This window comes from Rhinolophus ferrumequinum, chromosome 22, assembly GCF_004115265.2.
Source record: "Rhinolophus ferrumequinum isolate MPI-CBG mRhiFer1 chromosome 22, mRhiFer1_v1.p, whole genome shotgun sequence".
Lineage (NCBI taxonomy): Eukaryota > Metazoa > Chordata > Mammalia > Chiroptera > Rhinolophidae > Rhinolophus > Rhinolophus ferrumequinum.
In genome coordinates, this window is record NC_046305.1 from 4,495,525 (window position 1) to 4,510,772 (window position 15,248).

Here is a 15,248-nt window from a genome sequence, read left to right on the forward strand (position 1 = left end):
AACACCCAGCGCCTGCGCAGCCGTCCCGCCCACGTGAAGTGGCGCGTCCACTTCCGCGCATGCGCCGTGCAAACCTGCACCTAGACGCAGCTACGGTGGCTCTGCTGGGGACAAATTATTAACGTGCGACCGCTCTGCAAACCCAATGGCGGGGACAGTTTGGGAAGACATTTGCGGGAGGGGTTAGATACATAAATTTGGGAGCGCAAGGGGTACATCGGTGGATAACCAGGAGGAGGAAGAAAATTCGGCCTCCGCCTCACAACCTGAAGCTTGGAGCCCGGAGAGGGCACTCAGAAGAGCGCCCAGGAACGCGCAGCCCGACCTTGGGGGCGTGGTCTCGCGGTGCCCCGGGGCGGGGCCTGCGCTGACCACGCCTCTCCTGGTCCGCGGCCTTAGGCGCCGCACCCACACTTCGCTACGCAGCTGCGGTCTGCACCAGCCAAGCGGAGGTGATCCAGGTGAGTTACCGCACCTTGCGGGCAGGGAGGCGCGCCGGCCCGGGGCCCTCGGAGGCAGCTCAGCTCCTGCCCTGGGCACCGCCCATACCTCTGCCATCCCGCTCGCTCTCTCTACCCCTTCTCGTCTGTAGATTTCTTTTATACCTTTCCATCCCCTTCGCCCTACACCTGCCCTGCATCCTCCCCAGGATGGAGTGGGTTTGCAGCGTCCAGGCCGGGCCGGCCTCGCTCTCCAACTCAGGGAGATTCTCAAGGTCAACCCTTCCTTAGTCCCTTCCTTCCCTCGCGCCCTCTCCCGGGGCTGTGCCTCCGGAGCCCGCCCGCCCGCCCGACCTTGGCCAGCTGCAGCTCTGGTGCGGACAATGGGCGGGCGGGCCCTGCAGGGCAGTGGGCAGTGCAGGCCCGTAGGTGATGCCGGTTTTAACGCGGCCTGCAGCGCTGCGCCGGCCGAAGATGTGGACGTGTGGCTAGGGACCTTCTGGGAGTCCCCTGGGGAATTGCATTTGTTTTCCTCCTGACTCGTAGAAACGGCTGTCAGTTGTACTGGAACAGTTAAATAGTCATTTCCTACCTGTGCCTTAGAGCAGGAAACTCCGCAGGGAAGGACGCAGAATCGTCACTTACGGCTCTGCCGTGGATCTCTGAGAACTTCCCCTCTATTGGGTGCCTCTGCGGGGAGCCTCGAGCCACAGCTGAGGGCTGGCGGCAGGGCGTGGAAGGGGCTGGAGACTCGTTGGTGAGTCATTGCCCGAGTTGTGGCTTCTCCTAATAATTTCCTTGGGAGTCACGAGTTTACGAGCTACATTGTAGCTTAGGGGACCAGTGAGTGTGGGAAAAGAAGGTAAAGGGAAAGCAGACACAGGAGGGTGGGTAGGAAAGGGGCGAGGGATCCGTGGGGCTTCAATCCCGAAACTGGAGACAGGGGGTCCGGGAGAGAGGACACTTACTGCTCTGCAGAGGGATGGGCCTTGCAGGTGCCGTTGAAGGCACTAGGCGTGGTCATGCGGAACTGCCGCGGATTTCAGATTCCTCTGTGCGTGGGGGCTGGAACGAGGGCTTCTCTCGGGAGATCTGGAGATCTGCTAGCCTGCAGCGTTGAGAGGCACCCAAGGTTATTGGTCAGAGTTACAGCCTATACTTCAGTTCAACGAATTCAGTTCATTGAATTTAGTTCAAAGAATCTGGTTCACCAGTATCTGAGTAGGGGGTGATCAAGAATGTTTATCCTCACAGGAGTTAAAAAAAATAACATCCAAAATCCAAACAAATACATTTCACTCCAGCAACACGTTCTGTTAAGCTTCCCTTCTGACACATTGTTACAGAAATAGAAAACTTTGTCAAGCATCTTTTTTTTTTCCAGAACCCATGTTACTATATATAGATAGAGACCGGATGGCCAGCCATGGAAACCGCACTCCGGGGGCTTCCTGCAAAAGGCTGGCCTAGCTTTCAGAGGAGACAATCCTGAAAGGATTGGATAGCAGAGACGAGCATGAATGAAAGAAGGGCTTTACCCCATTATCCAGAGAAATGCCAAACAATCTGCAATGAAGTGGATGACAAATCAATCTGTCCAAAAGTAATTTAGTGCCTACTGCACAGCTAGCTGCATTTACATATACTGCTCCCTGTATTTATATTTAAATATTCTGAATTTATATCCAGAACACCATTGACGATCACGATTGACGGTGAACCATTTCCCATTTTTAAAGCAATGTTTAAGAGAATATACTGCTGTGGTTGTGCAGCTGGATTCATTAATACTCCTTGTCCCATCCTCCTGAAAAAGAATTTAGCAATTACCAGGTAGGTCACTGCCGTGTACAACAATTCCCGAGTTTTCCCTTACTCTCTCTTACAGTGTCTGCCTATCCACCTGTCCGCGGGGAGTAAAGCAGTGAGGAGATGGGATGTGGGTGCTAACGTCCAAATCCATTTGCAAACACCCTTAAGGAGTTCAGCATTTGGAATCACAGGTCCCCCTGCTACCCTCTGAGTTCTTTCTAGAGTTGACCTGCTCATTAACTGGAACTTGGGATCTAATATTTTGGTGCCTCCGTATGCTCTTTTGAATTTAAGTGATATTTCATTTCCCCAGCCTAAGAAATGGGGATGATTGGTACAGACAGGCATAAGGAGTAGACAGCCCCCTCCCCACCCCCGCCTGCCTCGGGCAGGAGCTGGCAGCAGGTGGCTCCTTCACTGAGCATGACTGGTGCTCCAGTGGGGACTCCGCAGCCGCTGAGAATAAGTGCAGTCTGCCCATCTGCACTGGTGCAAAATCCAAATGGTGTCAATGTGACTCATTCGAACAGTCGAGATTTTTTTTTTCCTCTTCTGGAAGTCAGACCTGCCGTTCCTGTGTAATGCCAGTTAAGGGACGGGTTACGGGGAAGTCATGATATAAAAATGAAGTGCCAATTTCGGTGTTGCTCCTTGCACACCTGTATACCTAAAAGGTTGGAGAATACTTTCTTCCTTCCTGTAATCTCTCCTCTTTTGTCATACTGCTGACACTGAGTGCTGACACTCATTAAAAAAAAAAAAAAAAAGTTCGTTTTTGAACCTTTTCCAAGATTTCTTTTTCTTCCATTTAGAAAGATCTCAGGCTTTAATCAGCCACAGACTTGGAGTTAATCATTAGTTTTCTGTTCTTGCTAATATTATGCTCAGGGGAGCGTCTGAGGAGGTAGAAATGTTTCAGAAGACGTCAGGTGTGGTCACAGGTGACTCCAACCTCACTGAGAGGCGAGATACCCAAGGACTGAGAGCCGAGGCTCTGGAGCCAGAATGCCTGGCTGTGTGTGAACCCAGGCTCTCTCTGTGATAGCTGTGTGACCATGGGCAGATGACTTAACCTCTCTGATGCTGTTTCCTCCTCTGCAAAATGGAAGTAATAATGTATCATAGGGATGCTGTGAGGGGTTATTGAGTTAATATTGGTGAATCAGTGTTTGACACACACTGAACAATATACGTGCTAACAGCATTATGGATAACAATTGATTTCTCTTACTGTTCCTCTTCTAGTCTTGTCGCTGCCCTCCAGACACACAGGTCTCCAAGCACAGCCCTCACCTGGCCCCACACCTGTGTGCCTTCTGTGCTCACTCCCTGTGTTCTGTCATGTCCCCACTGCTGTCCTACACAGCCCTCACGCCGATCTGTCACCCTACTGGTCCTTGGTCCTCCTCCTGCGCTGTCTCCCTTCACTTGACTGTATTCTTCCTTCTTGGTCGGGTCACCACTGTGCCCTGTACCCCACATGGAGCACGGCATTTAATAGGGGGACGTCAGGCAGGGACCTATTCTGAGGCCACACTGAAGAAGGTGGTAGGTGGCAGGTGGCAGGCAAGCGTCGCGTTTAGGTAACATGGTTTCCCCTGCAGTGGCCTCATCCGATCAGCTCCATTTCATGACTCGTTGAGGTTTGTATTTCCTTCTGCATCCCGTGGCTTCTCCCTGTCCTCCCCCTGCCTGTGAGGTTGCTGCCTTCAGAACATGGGGAGTTCCTGTCCCTGGGATCACATCTCTGGGAGACTCAGCTCCAGATGGTCCAGTGTGGCCCCAGGGCCCACCCAGAGAGCCTTTTGTGTCAGGAATCTGGGAAAGTCTGTCATCATAGCAGCAGTGGAACGTAGGATCTGTCCTGTCTTGTTACAAACCTGCTCTTAGATTCCTGAAATGCTGCATTACCAGGCGCCCTGGAGACGGCTCCATCCCGGCGTGCGTGTTCAGTCCTTTGCACGCAGAAGTCACGCTCTAGACAGAAGGCAGCAGGTCACCTGCTCACCTGGCCTGAGCAGCGTCAGGGTCGGCCCCTCCCACTGTCCAGTAAGCAGTCGCTGAACTTGAGCTGGCCCTCCCCTCCCCCTCCGGGGCAGGAATGTGCTCGCAGTTCACAGTGTTGGAATTAAACATGTGAAACTTGAATATTGTAAACGACCAAGCTGTGGCCATTTCACTGTAAAGCTGAGCGCACGTGGATTACAGCCGTGATCTCTAAGAGGGCCGGGGCGTCCATCGTCCTGACGGGTGACACTGACGAGGGACTCGAGGACATGCTGGCAAGGCCCACTTCATGACCGGCCTTTGCTGCTTGCCTCCCAGGGTGAATGAGCAGGAGGAATAATGGACAGTGTGCCTGTGGATCTAACTGTTCACCTGTGGCCCTTAGAGCAGTCGCTACTGAATATCAGCGTGGCTGTGGGCAAGGCTGTTTTCCTCACCTGGGACATTCCTTCTCTTAAATGTCCTTGTACTCTTTCTTAAATTGAGCTGTCATTTGAAGCGTTGACACTCAAACAGATTTCAACATCTGTTTAATGCAGAAATGACCGCAAGTGGCATTTTGAAAGTAAAGGATGGATTACTTTTGTGCTGCGTCCCTCTGTGCGCTCAGATTTCTCCGTTGAGTTTTACGTGGGCTCCGGAGGGTCAGCTGCCTTCTTGGAAATAATTCTGAGGCCTGTTCCTTTGTCGACACATCTGGAGGCAGAACTGAGGCTGGGCAGCTCCTCAGGGGTGCGTGAGGGGAGCGAAGGAGGCCCCAGCGCGACCTCAGGGACGTTCAGACCGGCCTTTCCAGTCACCGCCCTCGTGTCACTCATGCAGGTGTTGATTTTGTCGTGTAAAATAAGGGACCCTATATAAGAGAGACTGGAGGAACAGCACAGGCAGCCAGATGAGGATTCTCTGGAAACCCTGGGGTCTCTGAGTGCTTTCTCCTTGTCCTGCTCCCGGATGCATCAAAAGTCGCCAGTCAGAGATCACAGAACAAATTGAGGAGAGCAACCTTGCAAATAGTAGTAGCGTTACCGCCATCACGCTGGCTTTTGTTTGTTTGAAGTGAAAGGGGAAAACTCTCCCTTAACACATCTGATTGACTTTACTTTAGTGAAAGATAAGTTGACGTCACTTCCTGGCTCAGAAGTAAAACCTGACTGGAGGCAGCTGCCCGAATCCATAAAGCCTGCCTTCGCTTCATCTGTGCCAATCGTGCTCCAGGGAGTTCCTACTGGCATCCAGGGGGGGCCTGAGTAAACAGGAGGAGAGCTTTTCCCCCAGGAGTCTGCTGTTGACTGTGGTTCAGGGAGTTTTCTGGGTGACGCTGGTGTAACTAAAGGAACCCTGCCCCTGTGAGATAAGGCCGCAGCAGGAATTGGAGGAGAGGCCGAGCGAAGTGGAAGTGGAAGGAGTGGTTCTGCTTCCAGGAGAATTCCCAGGGGAGAGTCTCTGAGGCATGTGTTGTCCTGACGCTCACAAGGCTAATGCAGGCCCTGGAATGGAGCACAGCTTCCAGGGGGGAGGGGGGAGACCAGCAGGCCTCAATTCGCACCCAAGTCTGATCGCTCCCAGTGGTGCCTTGTACCTTTCTTGAAATTCACTGGCTGCACAGAAGACTTGATGCCCCAAGTGCTGTCCCACAGACCTCGAGGCCCCGCGGGTCACCTGGGCATCACTGTGCTCTGATCTCCCCTGAGAAGCCGACCGCTCCCTGCAGGGGCGTTTCCGCTGTCCCCCGGCCGCAAAACACTCTTGCAGGTTTTCTTCCCCCAACCTGGTATGTCCTGAAAAAAAATATCATGTTTGCCTAGTAATAAATACTGTCATAAGTAAGAAAGTTACAAATAAAGGTGCTGCTGTTTTTAAAAAGAAAAGTACAGATAATTAGCTTTCTAAAGTATTCTTGAAAGGGGCGTCTATAAAGAACCCACAGCCAACACCCTGTTCCTTGGTGGAAGACGGGGCTTCCGTCCGAGATGGGGACAAGGTGAGGGTGTCTGCTCTTGCCACGTCTGCTCCACATGGCACTGGTCCCAGCCGGGCCATTGAGCAAGAAATAAAAGGCACCAGGTTGGAAAGGAAGTGCAGTGTCTTCGCAGAGGACATGGTCCTGTGCGTAGTGCTCCAGAGAGCCTGGACTTTGCTCCCCACCCCCTGCTCTGGGCTCTGGCTCCGGTCCTCCGCTTCTCCTGGAGAAGCTGGGGCGGAGCTCCTGCACTGCCCCCAAGGGGTGTCTGCTCATCGCTCCCCACCTGGGGAAGGGGCGCTCTAAGTCCTGGGTCCGGAGCAAAGGGCATGGGTGCAAGGTCAGACCCCAGCTCTGCACTCACTGGCTGTGGGACCTTAGACAAGTTATTGGATTCCTCTCTGCCTCGGTTTCCCGGTCTGTAAAACGGGGGTGGTAATAGTAAGTACCACACAGGATGGTTATGGGGGCTGCACTGGGTCTTAGAGCAGGTGTTCAGCGTGTAGTGGTGATGTTATTTCCCATGCTGCTGTTTCTGCCACAGGGGATGGAAAAATTCATCCGCAGTTACTTGGGGGTCCCACTGGACCCTTCAATAGGCCTCTCATTTGAAGTCAGAATGTGAGGTGCACGTGATCCGAGGCGGGAAGTGAGTCTCGAGAGGTCATCTTCAGCATAATAAGCATCACTGCTGAAGAGGGAAAAGCCTTCAGTCTAGTGGGAATATCTGACCCGTGAGGGACAGTGACCACCAAGAGAGCTCGAGCGGCCGTCACAGGCTGGGCTGAAGCCCCAGAAGGGACTCAGTGGTCTTACTCTGACACTTAACAAGCGAGTTGCAAGGTCAGCTACACCCGTATGGAAAGCTCCGCTCCGAAAGGACTTCTGGACTGTGCTGTGTGGCCCCTTGGAGACGCCACGTCGAGGGCGGAGTTCCCACCGCAGAAACCTTATCTTGTCGGGCGGCTAACAGGGCTGTCAAGGACCCAGTGCAGAGTGTGCAGCCTACGTGAGTGTCATGCCCGAGGGTGCGGTGCCAGCTATCAGTGTCCCGAGCCCGCACCCTGGAAGCTATCTGCTGGCGCCGGGCTGGCACTGCCTCGGGTGTGGCTGGGCTGCCGGGGGCAAGGCCACGGGGAGCTGAGCTGCCCCCGTCCCAGAGCACAAACCTGCACCGCAGCATGAAAGCCAATCGCTGAGGCACAGAAACACCCATCTCTTTGCCCTGGATTCCTACGAAAAATAGGAACTCAGCAAATGATCGACTTTTTTTAACCCTGAGAGATCTGAGTTGCTTCTTTCCTTAAAGGACAAGCCATACCTATTTCGGTCCCTATTGGACCTATGTTTTCAGCAGCTGTGGTGACAGAGCTTTTCTGTGTTCTGCCCTCCTTCTTGTTCTCAAGGAAGCCACACATCCACTTGCTTCCATTGCTTCAGTAGATAGTTTTGGGGGCGAACAGGAAACTGAAACTGGTCGGATGCATGCTTTATCCCAGGCTCTGTGCCAGGTGCCGGCATCTCCTCATTGGCAGGGGTCACCGCTAACAGCCACCTGACCCCACAAGTATCCGTAAGCACACACTTGTGTGTCCGTGAGGCAACGAGGCCATCTGCTGACCTTAGCAGAGCCCCACTCTCTGTCTCAGCACTGCTCCCAGCGCTCGGAGGTGCTGGCCGCTGTGGCCTGGGCAGCAGGGCTCACCTGGTGGGCGTGCAGGGCGTGGGGCGGGCAGGCTGGGCCCTGCTCCTGCTGGTGCAGCTGCACCCGTGGCTCCTGCAGGGAGAGCCTGGGGGAGGGCAGGCCCCCTCCTGTCCCACGATGATTACCTGCAAACCATCCCCCATCATCACCTTAGCAACGTGCGAGGAGTGACGTCCACTGGGTATAACCTCCCAGACCGCATTTCTGCTTTGCAAGACGAGCTCAGTAGCACATACTCAACTCTAGCTTGTACATTTCTGAGCACATGTGAGTGATCTGTGGCTGCGGGACAAACTCCTCCCCCAGAGGCACTTCTCTGTCTCGCCCCTGAGCTTCTCCTACCCGCAAGCCCTTGCAAATCAGAAAAACGGAGGTCAGGGGCTAAGCCCTCAATCCTGATGTTTGGCCTGGGCTAGCTGGAGTAGTTGGGGAAGAATTCTAAAACCCGCTCTGGTCCTCGCTCCGCCCTCATCTAGCTGAGCTTCTGCTTCCTTATCTATAAAATGGCGCTAATGGGTTTTGGGAGAAGATTAGAAGTGAGCTGAAGAATGCTGCCCAAACACAGCTGTCCCCATGCTGCCAGGGAGCCTGGCATCCCATCCAAAGGTTCAGGTCTGGAAGCCGACTCTCAATTTGCGAAGTTTGACTCACACCAAATATGCTTAATTTCACTGTCCTTAAGCAGATGGCTTCTGACAAAGTTAGAGCTTCATTTTAAATGGCCTATTTGGCCCAAATGCACCAACTTCAAGGATACCAGGCAGATCGGAAAGCTCAGTCACTCATTTTCAAAGAGGTGTTTAGAATTTTCCGTGTATTTTTGCTTTCATTATTGCTGAGGCTTCCTCCCCGAGCTGATTTTCTAAGCTTTGAAAAATGACAAATTGTAGAAGAGAAAGAGGGCATGCAAGCTTGGAGGGCAGCCAGACACCTTGCCCTCTGCGGCCACACGAGATGCCCAGGAAGTGACCAGGAGGTGACTTCTGTACCAAGTCATGTAGACAGCCCTTTCCAGTGTGTCCCCATCCTGGAGCAGGGACAGGTGGACACCCCTCGGGAGCAGCTCTGGTGTAGATAAATCTCAGAAATGTACTGGCGATCAAAAGAGAACATACGATGTGATGTGATGGTCAACTTTTCTGTGTATATTGATTGCATCCTTGAATAACTGTAAATTCTGTTGTGTGACATACAGTGATCTCTCTAACAACCTCTTAGAAACACCGGATTTACTCACCTGTCTTCGGTGGGGTTCACAGTTGCTCCTGCTGCGCAGTGCCCCAGGGCTGGGTGGCGTCCTCACGTGTTCCCTCTCCCGGCAGAGCCAAGATGGCAGTCCTCTCCAAGGAGTATGGTTTCGTGGTCCTGACCGGGGCTGCCAGCTTCCTCATGGTGGCCCACCTGGCCATCAACGTTGCCAAGGCCCGCAAGAAGTACAAGGTGGAGGTGAGTGGGAGTGCAGCCGGCCAGAAGCTGTGGTCTGTCCTGGAAGGGAACGTCAGGGGCTCTTGGTCAGAGGTGGCAGGGTCAGGTCCACCTACTGGGAGTTATGCCCCTTCCCAGTGGGAAGAAGGCAGGAAATATGGGGCCCTGCTGGGAGGAGGTGCCACCTGGTGTCACTTTGTCCCTTCTATACAAAGGCCAGGTGGGCTGGGATGAGAACGGCCTGCTTTTGGCTGGAGCTATTTGCTAGGAGTGTTATTTTTTAAAAAGGGTTAAATGGCAACGGTGTTTCCTGGTGCGCCAGCTTACAAACGGTATCTTAGGGCGATTTCCGTCTCCCAAGTAGAGAAGACCTACGTGGTGCGAGCTTGGCCTGGGCTGAAACCCTGGCCCTGGGGAAGGTCTGCCACATGCAGCCGTTAGTTCTAGCTCACCCAGAGGGCACATCACTGAAGCCGTCCCTGGGGAGCCCTGCCACATGTCCGTTTCTGCTTAGCAACTTCTGATTAGACTGACTGGAGCTGCTTTTAAAGTTTTCATACCTAGCTTTTTTCGAAAATGGCCGTGTGCGTTAAAATTCTCACACTCGGTTTCTGTTCCCCATTAAGGGGAATCGTACAAGTCTGTGGTATTTGGTGAACGTTGGGGAGCAGCTGTTTCCCTGTGGTGTCCTGGTGAGCGTCTGAGATCCACCCGTGACGGCATAATGCCCAGTGGGCACAGGCTGCCTCTGTCCTGTGTGCAGCCACAGCACACACATGCATCCTTGTTACTAGGTGTTAATGACACCACTGACTGCGCCTGAGAACCCAGGCCCTTGTCACTGCGAATACCTAGGCAGACAGTGGGCATCTGTCTAGGGTATGACAGGAGACGCTTTGGCATAGGCTTTCTTCTGGGTGGATTCTAACTGTCAGCACTGAAAGCTGCCCTTCACCGTCTGTCTCCACAGTACCCGACCATGTACAGCATGGACCCTGAGAACGGGCACCTCTTCAACTGCATCCAGCGAGCTCACCAGAACACGTGAGTGTTTGGGCCCCCGCCGCAACACTTACTCTGCCCGCCCAGCAGCAGCGGTGGGGGCGATTGTGGGCATTCATTACAAGAATTGTTTAAAAAACTTGTAAGTGAGCAGAATGACTAAGCAAGATAAAGAGTTGTTAGGATAGTGGACTCCGGGTCATGTTTCCAAAGCCATCTTTAACGATGCATTACCTTCTACACTACGTGTCGCTTGTCCCAGCTTGTCCCACATAAACGGAGACTGAATCCCCCACCCAGGGAGGGCGGGGCTTCCAGCTCTGTAAGGAAATCTGCGGAGTCACAGGGGTTTCCTGTCAGTCTGTCAGACTGGAGGTCCTCAACGCCTCCCGTGTTCTATGATCTCTAATCCCAGAGGGGGCCGGTCAGTGTTTGTCTAACAGGGCGAGTAAAAAGGTAAAGGGCTCACAGTTTTACATAAACATACTTCAATGGGGCCCTTTTTAAAAGTTTCTTTCTGTCTATTCCAGGTTGGAAGTGTATCCTCCCTTCTTATTTTTTCTAGCTGTTGGAGGTGTTTACCACCCGGTAAGTTTCTCCAGGGGGTTTTCATCTTGGATACCATGTATTTCATCCAAGCATCATGTATTTAAAAGAATTTCATTCTGTTACTTCTAGCAGCTCTTTTTAAAGTAGTTAGAATTTTCCTCCCAAAGGGAAACATCTTGGGGACTATGTAACTTTCACAAGGTCAAATAGCTACAAAGTAGAAGAATCCGAATTTGAACCCACCCTGTGATTATGGAAGTTCCTGTGCCTAAGGGTTTTCCTTTACATATTCATTCATTCCTGTAATAAACACCGGATCGCCTGAAGTTACCTCAGTGAACCAACCAGACACGGACACCTGTTTCGTGGAGCTGACTTTCAGTTACCTACGTGTATTACGGAGTCTGTTAGCTGATGCAAGCCAGAGGAAAACGGAGCAGGGAAGGCCAAAGAGAGTGCTGGAGTGCGGGGACGATTTTGAGTGGTGTGGTCAGGGAGGAGGGCCTCGCTGAAGGGACAACTAAGTGAAACTTAAAGGAGGTGAGAAAGCAGGTGCCACGGATGTCTACAGACGACTTCCAGGCAAAAGGGTGCAGGCAAGGCCCTGGGCAGGGGCTTGGTCTGCTGGCAGCAGTGGGCAGGGTAAGGGCGGGCAGGCAAGCGGACAGCAAAGGGGCCCTGGGGCCATGGAGTTGGTCTGAACTATCACATATCGAAACAAAGCACCTTTACTGAGCCTGATGACTTGCCATTTGGGTCTGGCCTTGGACAGAAAGTGTTTCCCATTTCAGGGGCTAGGGTTCCCCTTAATTGAGTTCTGACCAGGATGCAGGCACTTTATAACCCTCTCGTGTGAACCTGAATGTCTCTGTGCTTTTGTTACAAGCTGCCAGAACGGTGTATCTATAGTTCATGACCTTGAAGTCTTGTCTTTTATCAAAGACAAAAAATATCTGATCTCTTAGAGAAGATATTCTTTCTTGTGCCTCTAAAGAGCCCCAGTCCCAGTAAGTGAGGAGACGCACTGGTCTCTCTAGGTTAGGCACCCCCGGTGTCCTCCCCATTCCCCTGCTTAGTTCTTCACAGCCCTCAGAACTACTGAGAACAAGCTCCTGTATTGTTCCTAGGCCGATGGTAAATATGCAATAGTCTCGTCAAGAATGGCCGGCAGAGACAAGAGCCTGTGGCAGTGACTCACAGAACTGTGGTTATCTGTAGGTGTTTCGTGCTCGTACTGATATTTAACTTGACCCCAAATCCTCTAAACAACAAACAAAAGTCCGACGGTGTAACCTTACCCCCACTGATACCGCACCACTCCACTGGAAAGACGCTTGGGGACAGTGACACTCAGTGTTTCATGTCCTCTCACGTCCTCTCTCCCTTATTCTCCCGACTCCTTTTGACCCAAGGGGTCCCTCCAGGATGGCGCCCAAATGGAAGGCGTTTTCATCTTGCATAAGTTTTTACTCCCTTTTTTCAAGGGTGTTGGGAATTTCCCCTCGAAGCCTGCATATTTGGGGGTTCACAGCATGATTCAGTGACCCCATTTTCCTAGTGGAGGCCCCCACCTCTGGCACCCTGCCGCGTGGGGAAGCTCCCTGACAGGGTGCAGCTCAGGCCGCAGGCCCACCTGGGACAGCCACTTTCTGCTCTGTCCTGACTCTGGGTCGGCTTCCTCTTCCGGTATACCCTGCGACCCCCAGGCCTGCCTACCTGGCCTGTGCTCTGACACGCTGCGGTCCCCACGGCACCTAGCAACAGCCAACACTTCCCTGCCAGGTCCACGAGCTATTTGTTCATACAAGAGCCACGGATCTTTGATTCTCCTGACCAAAGCAAATGCTACCCTAGGTTTGGTGGCGAGTACTTTACCATATCTATGAAATTATAAACTTTCTGCTAAAACATTATGCAGTCAACCCTAGATGTTCATAAAGATCTGCCTGCTCTTTCAGTGCAAATCCTAACGAAGCCCTTTTGTTTCAGAGAGTAGTTTCTGGTTTGGGCTTGGCCTGGATTGTTGGACGAGTTCTTTATGCGTATGGCTATTACACAGGAGGTAAGTGCATCTAAAGAAACAAAGTTAAAACCAAAACCCTCCTAAGTCTTTCTTAGCATGGCTTTAATAAAAGGGGATGGGACTTGATCTTTAGGTGAAACGTTGTTACCCTTTCTTTTTGCTAACCTTTGAATAGTAACAAAGCTTGTTTTTATTGAGCATTTTCTGCAAGTCAGTTGCTGCTTTCAGAACTTTGCATGTGCTGTTTCACCTTCCGATAATTCTATGATGTAGAGAGAGCATCATCGAATTTTATCGATGGGTAAACTGAGGCTCAAATTGAGGCTCCAGCTAGGTCACAGAGCTGCTACGTGGAAACTAGAAGGCAGGATTCTTGAGTCCGGAGCCCCTGCTAATGGTGTGCCTGAAGGGGGAAAAGACATTTTTTGTGGTACTGACTTTCTCTGAGAATCGGGAACTACTGCGAAGGTCCTGGAGCAAGGAAACTCCAGTTACTGTCCCGTTATTTTTCAAGGTCCAAGCAACCCCACTGTAACACATTACTTTGCGTAAAGCTGGTTGGCCTCGTAAGAACAGAAGGTCTCAGGCACAACCCAGCCTTCTTGATAGAATGGCTTGTGGACAGACGTTCAAAGTGCCATCATTCTGGAGCTGTCTCATAACGTCCGCTCTTCTTTCTTTTTCAGACCCCGGCAAGCGGAGAAGGGGAACCCTGGGCTCTGTCGCCCTCATCGGCCTGATGGGCACGACTGTGTGCTCTGCCTTCCAGCATCTTGGTTGGGTTAAAACTGGCCTGGGCAGTGGGTCCAAATGCTGCCACTGAAGAATTAGAGAGTGTTTACAAATTCATTCATTTTGAGTGACTTGCTTTTATTTACACTGACTTTTTTTTCTAAATATAATAAAAATCTTATCTGGCATCAGCCTCATACATGACCCCAAGTCTATCACTTATTTCTTGTTGCGTCTTCTCTAAAATACGAGCCTGTTCCTACTCGCTGAGAGAGGGGCCAGCGGTACGGAGCACCCCTCCTCCCCCTGCCAGTCGACGCTCACTTAGCATGTGAGGTTGGGCAAACACCTGATTGTGGTAGTATTTCATAATCATGGCATTTTTAGCTGCTGTGAAAAACGAGGGCGCAAAGAAGGACGGCCTTTTAGTTCTAGTTAGGATATAAGATCACTAGCATGTACGATAACCACAAGGAGTTTTACAAATCTATTGACGGTTGCCTCATTGCTTAAATTAAAAACTAAAGTAACAGACGAAAGAGAAGTTAGCAGAGATGAACGTCACCACCCACACTTGGATACTAAGACCTGGCTGCATGTGTGCACTGAGCAACAAGACATGGAAGGCTTAAAGGTTTTAGCCACATGTGGCTATTTACATTGAAATTGATAAAACTGAACGAAACCACCACCAAAAAATCAGCTGTCAGGTGCTCTACCACATTTCAAGTGCTGAGTAGCCCGTGAAGGTCACACATAGCATCTAAGCATCTGACCCCAGGCCAGAGTCTGAAGTCCATGTGGTTCCATCGTGCCCTGTGGCACTTAGAGGCGATGAGGCACGTGGGGACAGAATGCTCTGGTCGGTCAGCCTTGGCACAGCACCACCTGGAGCCCCCAGGGCATTTGATGAGAAGGCAGCGCGCCCTCTAGTGTTAGACTGTGAGAAGTTCTTATCTGTGGAGAGCAAACTAAGGAAAAGGGGGGCTGGTTTCCATAAAGCTATAACTTGTATTCTTTTTTTACGTTCAGATGTCTTTTTATGAAATGTTGGTGGTGATGAGTGGTGGGGGGTTTGGTCCTGACTCTAAAAAGTAATGTAATTATCAGTTTGTAGTAAGCTAGGCTGTGTTTGTTTGTGTCTGGCAGTCAGTTGATTTCTATGGAATGGCACAAGCTGCGTTTTGTTACACGGAGATCAGGGAACCACACCAGCCTGTAATCGCTCCACGCTGTGCCTGCAGCACCCCCTGCAGGTGGCCGTGTGCCCTGGGAAGAAGGTTCTAGCCTCCAAGCCTCAGCTTGCCCCGTGGTAAGTGGGGGTGATGGCAGCACTCACCCACTGAAGTTCTGGAGGCTCCTAGCACCGGGCTCCGGAGGCCGTGGCCCAGCCAGCTCGGTCCTGGACAAGGTGTGGAAGACTGCAGCCACCTGCGGGAGAAACGTCATCGCAAGGCAGCAGCCGGGTTGTCCTCTTCGGCCCCAAGGACTGTGAGTTGCCCCTCCCCCCTCACCCCTCACAGCACTTGCCTGAGGACGCTCCCCTCGTCTGGTCTCCATCACTTCCCCTCCCTCTCGGGCAGCTCTGTCCCA

The 15,248-nt window shown here is 52.0% G+C and overlaps 1 protein-coding gene and 1 long non-coding RNA gene across 4 annotated transcripts in view; one reads left to right on the plus strand and one right to left on the minus strand.

Annotated features, from left to right (window-relative positions):
• Window positions 1-1,147, minus strand: part of LOC117014496 (uncharacterized) — a 101,021-nt gene extending 99,874 nt beyond the window's left edge. The window contains exon 1 of the long non-coding RNA XR_004421535.1: window positions 1,033-1,147. This is a non-coding gene — a long non-coding RNA (uncharacterized LOC117014496). The remainder of the gene's footprint in view (window positions 1-1,032) is intronic.
• Window positions 305-13,859, plus strand: MGST3 (microsomal glutathione S-transferase 3). Of its 3 annotated transcripts, none has more exons than XM_033092461.1 (6): window positions 305-461; window positions 9,247-9,370; window positions 10,320-10,393; window positions 10,882-10,939; window positions 12,890-12,962; window positions 13,610-13,859. In XM_033092461.1, exons 2-6 carry the CDS (start codon window positions 9,254-9,256, stop codon window positions 13,744-13,746), a joined length of 459 nt encoding a protein of 152 aa, XP_032948352.1. In that variant the 5' UTR covers window positions 305-461; window positions 9,247-9,253; the 3' UTR covers window positions 13,747-13,859. The 3 variants fall into 3 exon arrangements, with proteins under 3 accessions (XP_032948352.1, XP_032948353.1, XP_032948354.1); XM_033092462.1 differs by having other exon boundaries at window positions 357-461; window positions 9,143-9,370; XM_033092463.1 differs by lacking the exon at window positions 305-461 and adding an exon at window positions 1,060-1,197.
• The last annotated feature ends 1,389 nt before the right edge of the window (window positions 13,860-15,248 follow it).

What these genes read in the sequence shown, in the direction of transcription:
- MGST3 (XM_033092461.1), top strand. Translation starts at nt 9,254, where the DNA reads ATGGCAGTCCTCTCCAAGGAGTATGGTTTCGTGGTCCTGACCGGGGCT. An exon ending in GCAAGAAGTACAAGGTGGAG is followed by an intron (nt 9,371 to 10,319) that starts GTGAGTGGGAGT and finishes CTGTCTCCACAG; the next exon opens with TACCCGACCATGTACAGCAT. An exon ending in GTATGGCTATTACACAGGAG is followed by an intron (nt 12,963 to 13,609) that starts GTAAGTGCATCT and finishes TTTCTTTTTCAG; the next exon opens with ACCCCGGCAAGCGGAGAAGG.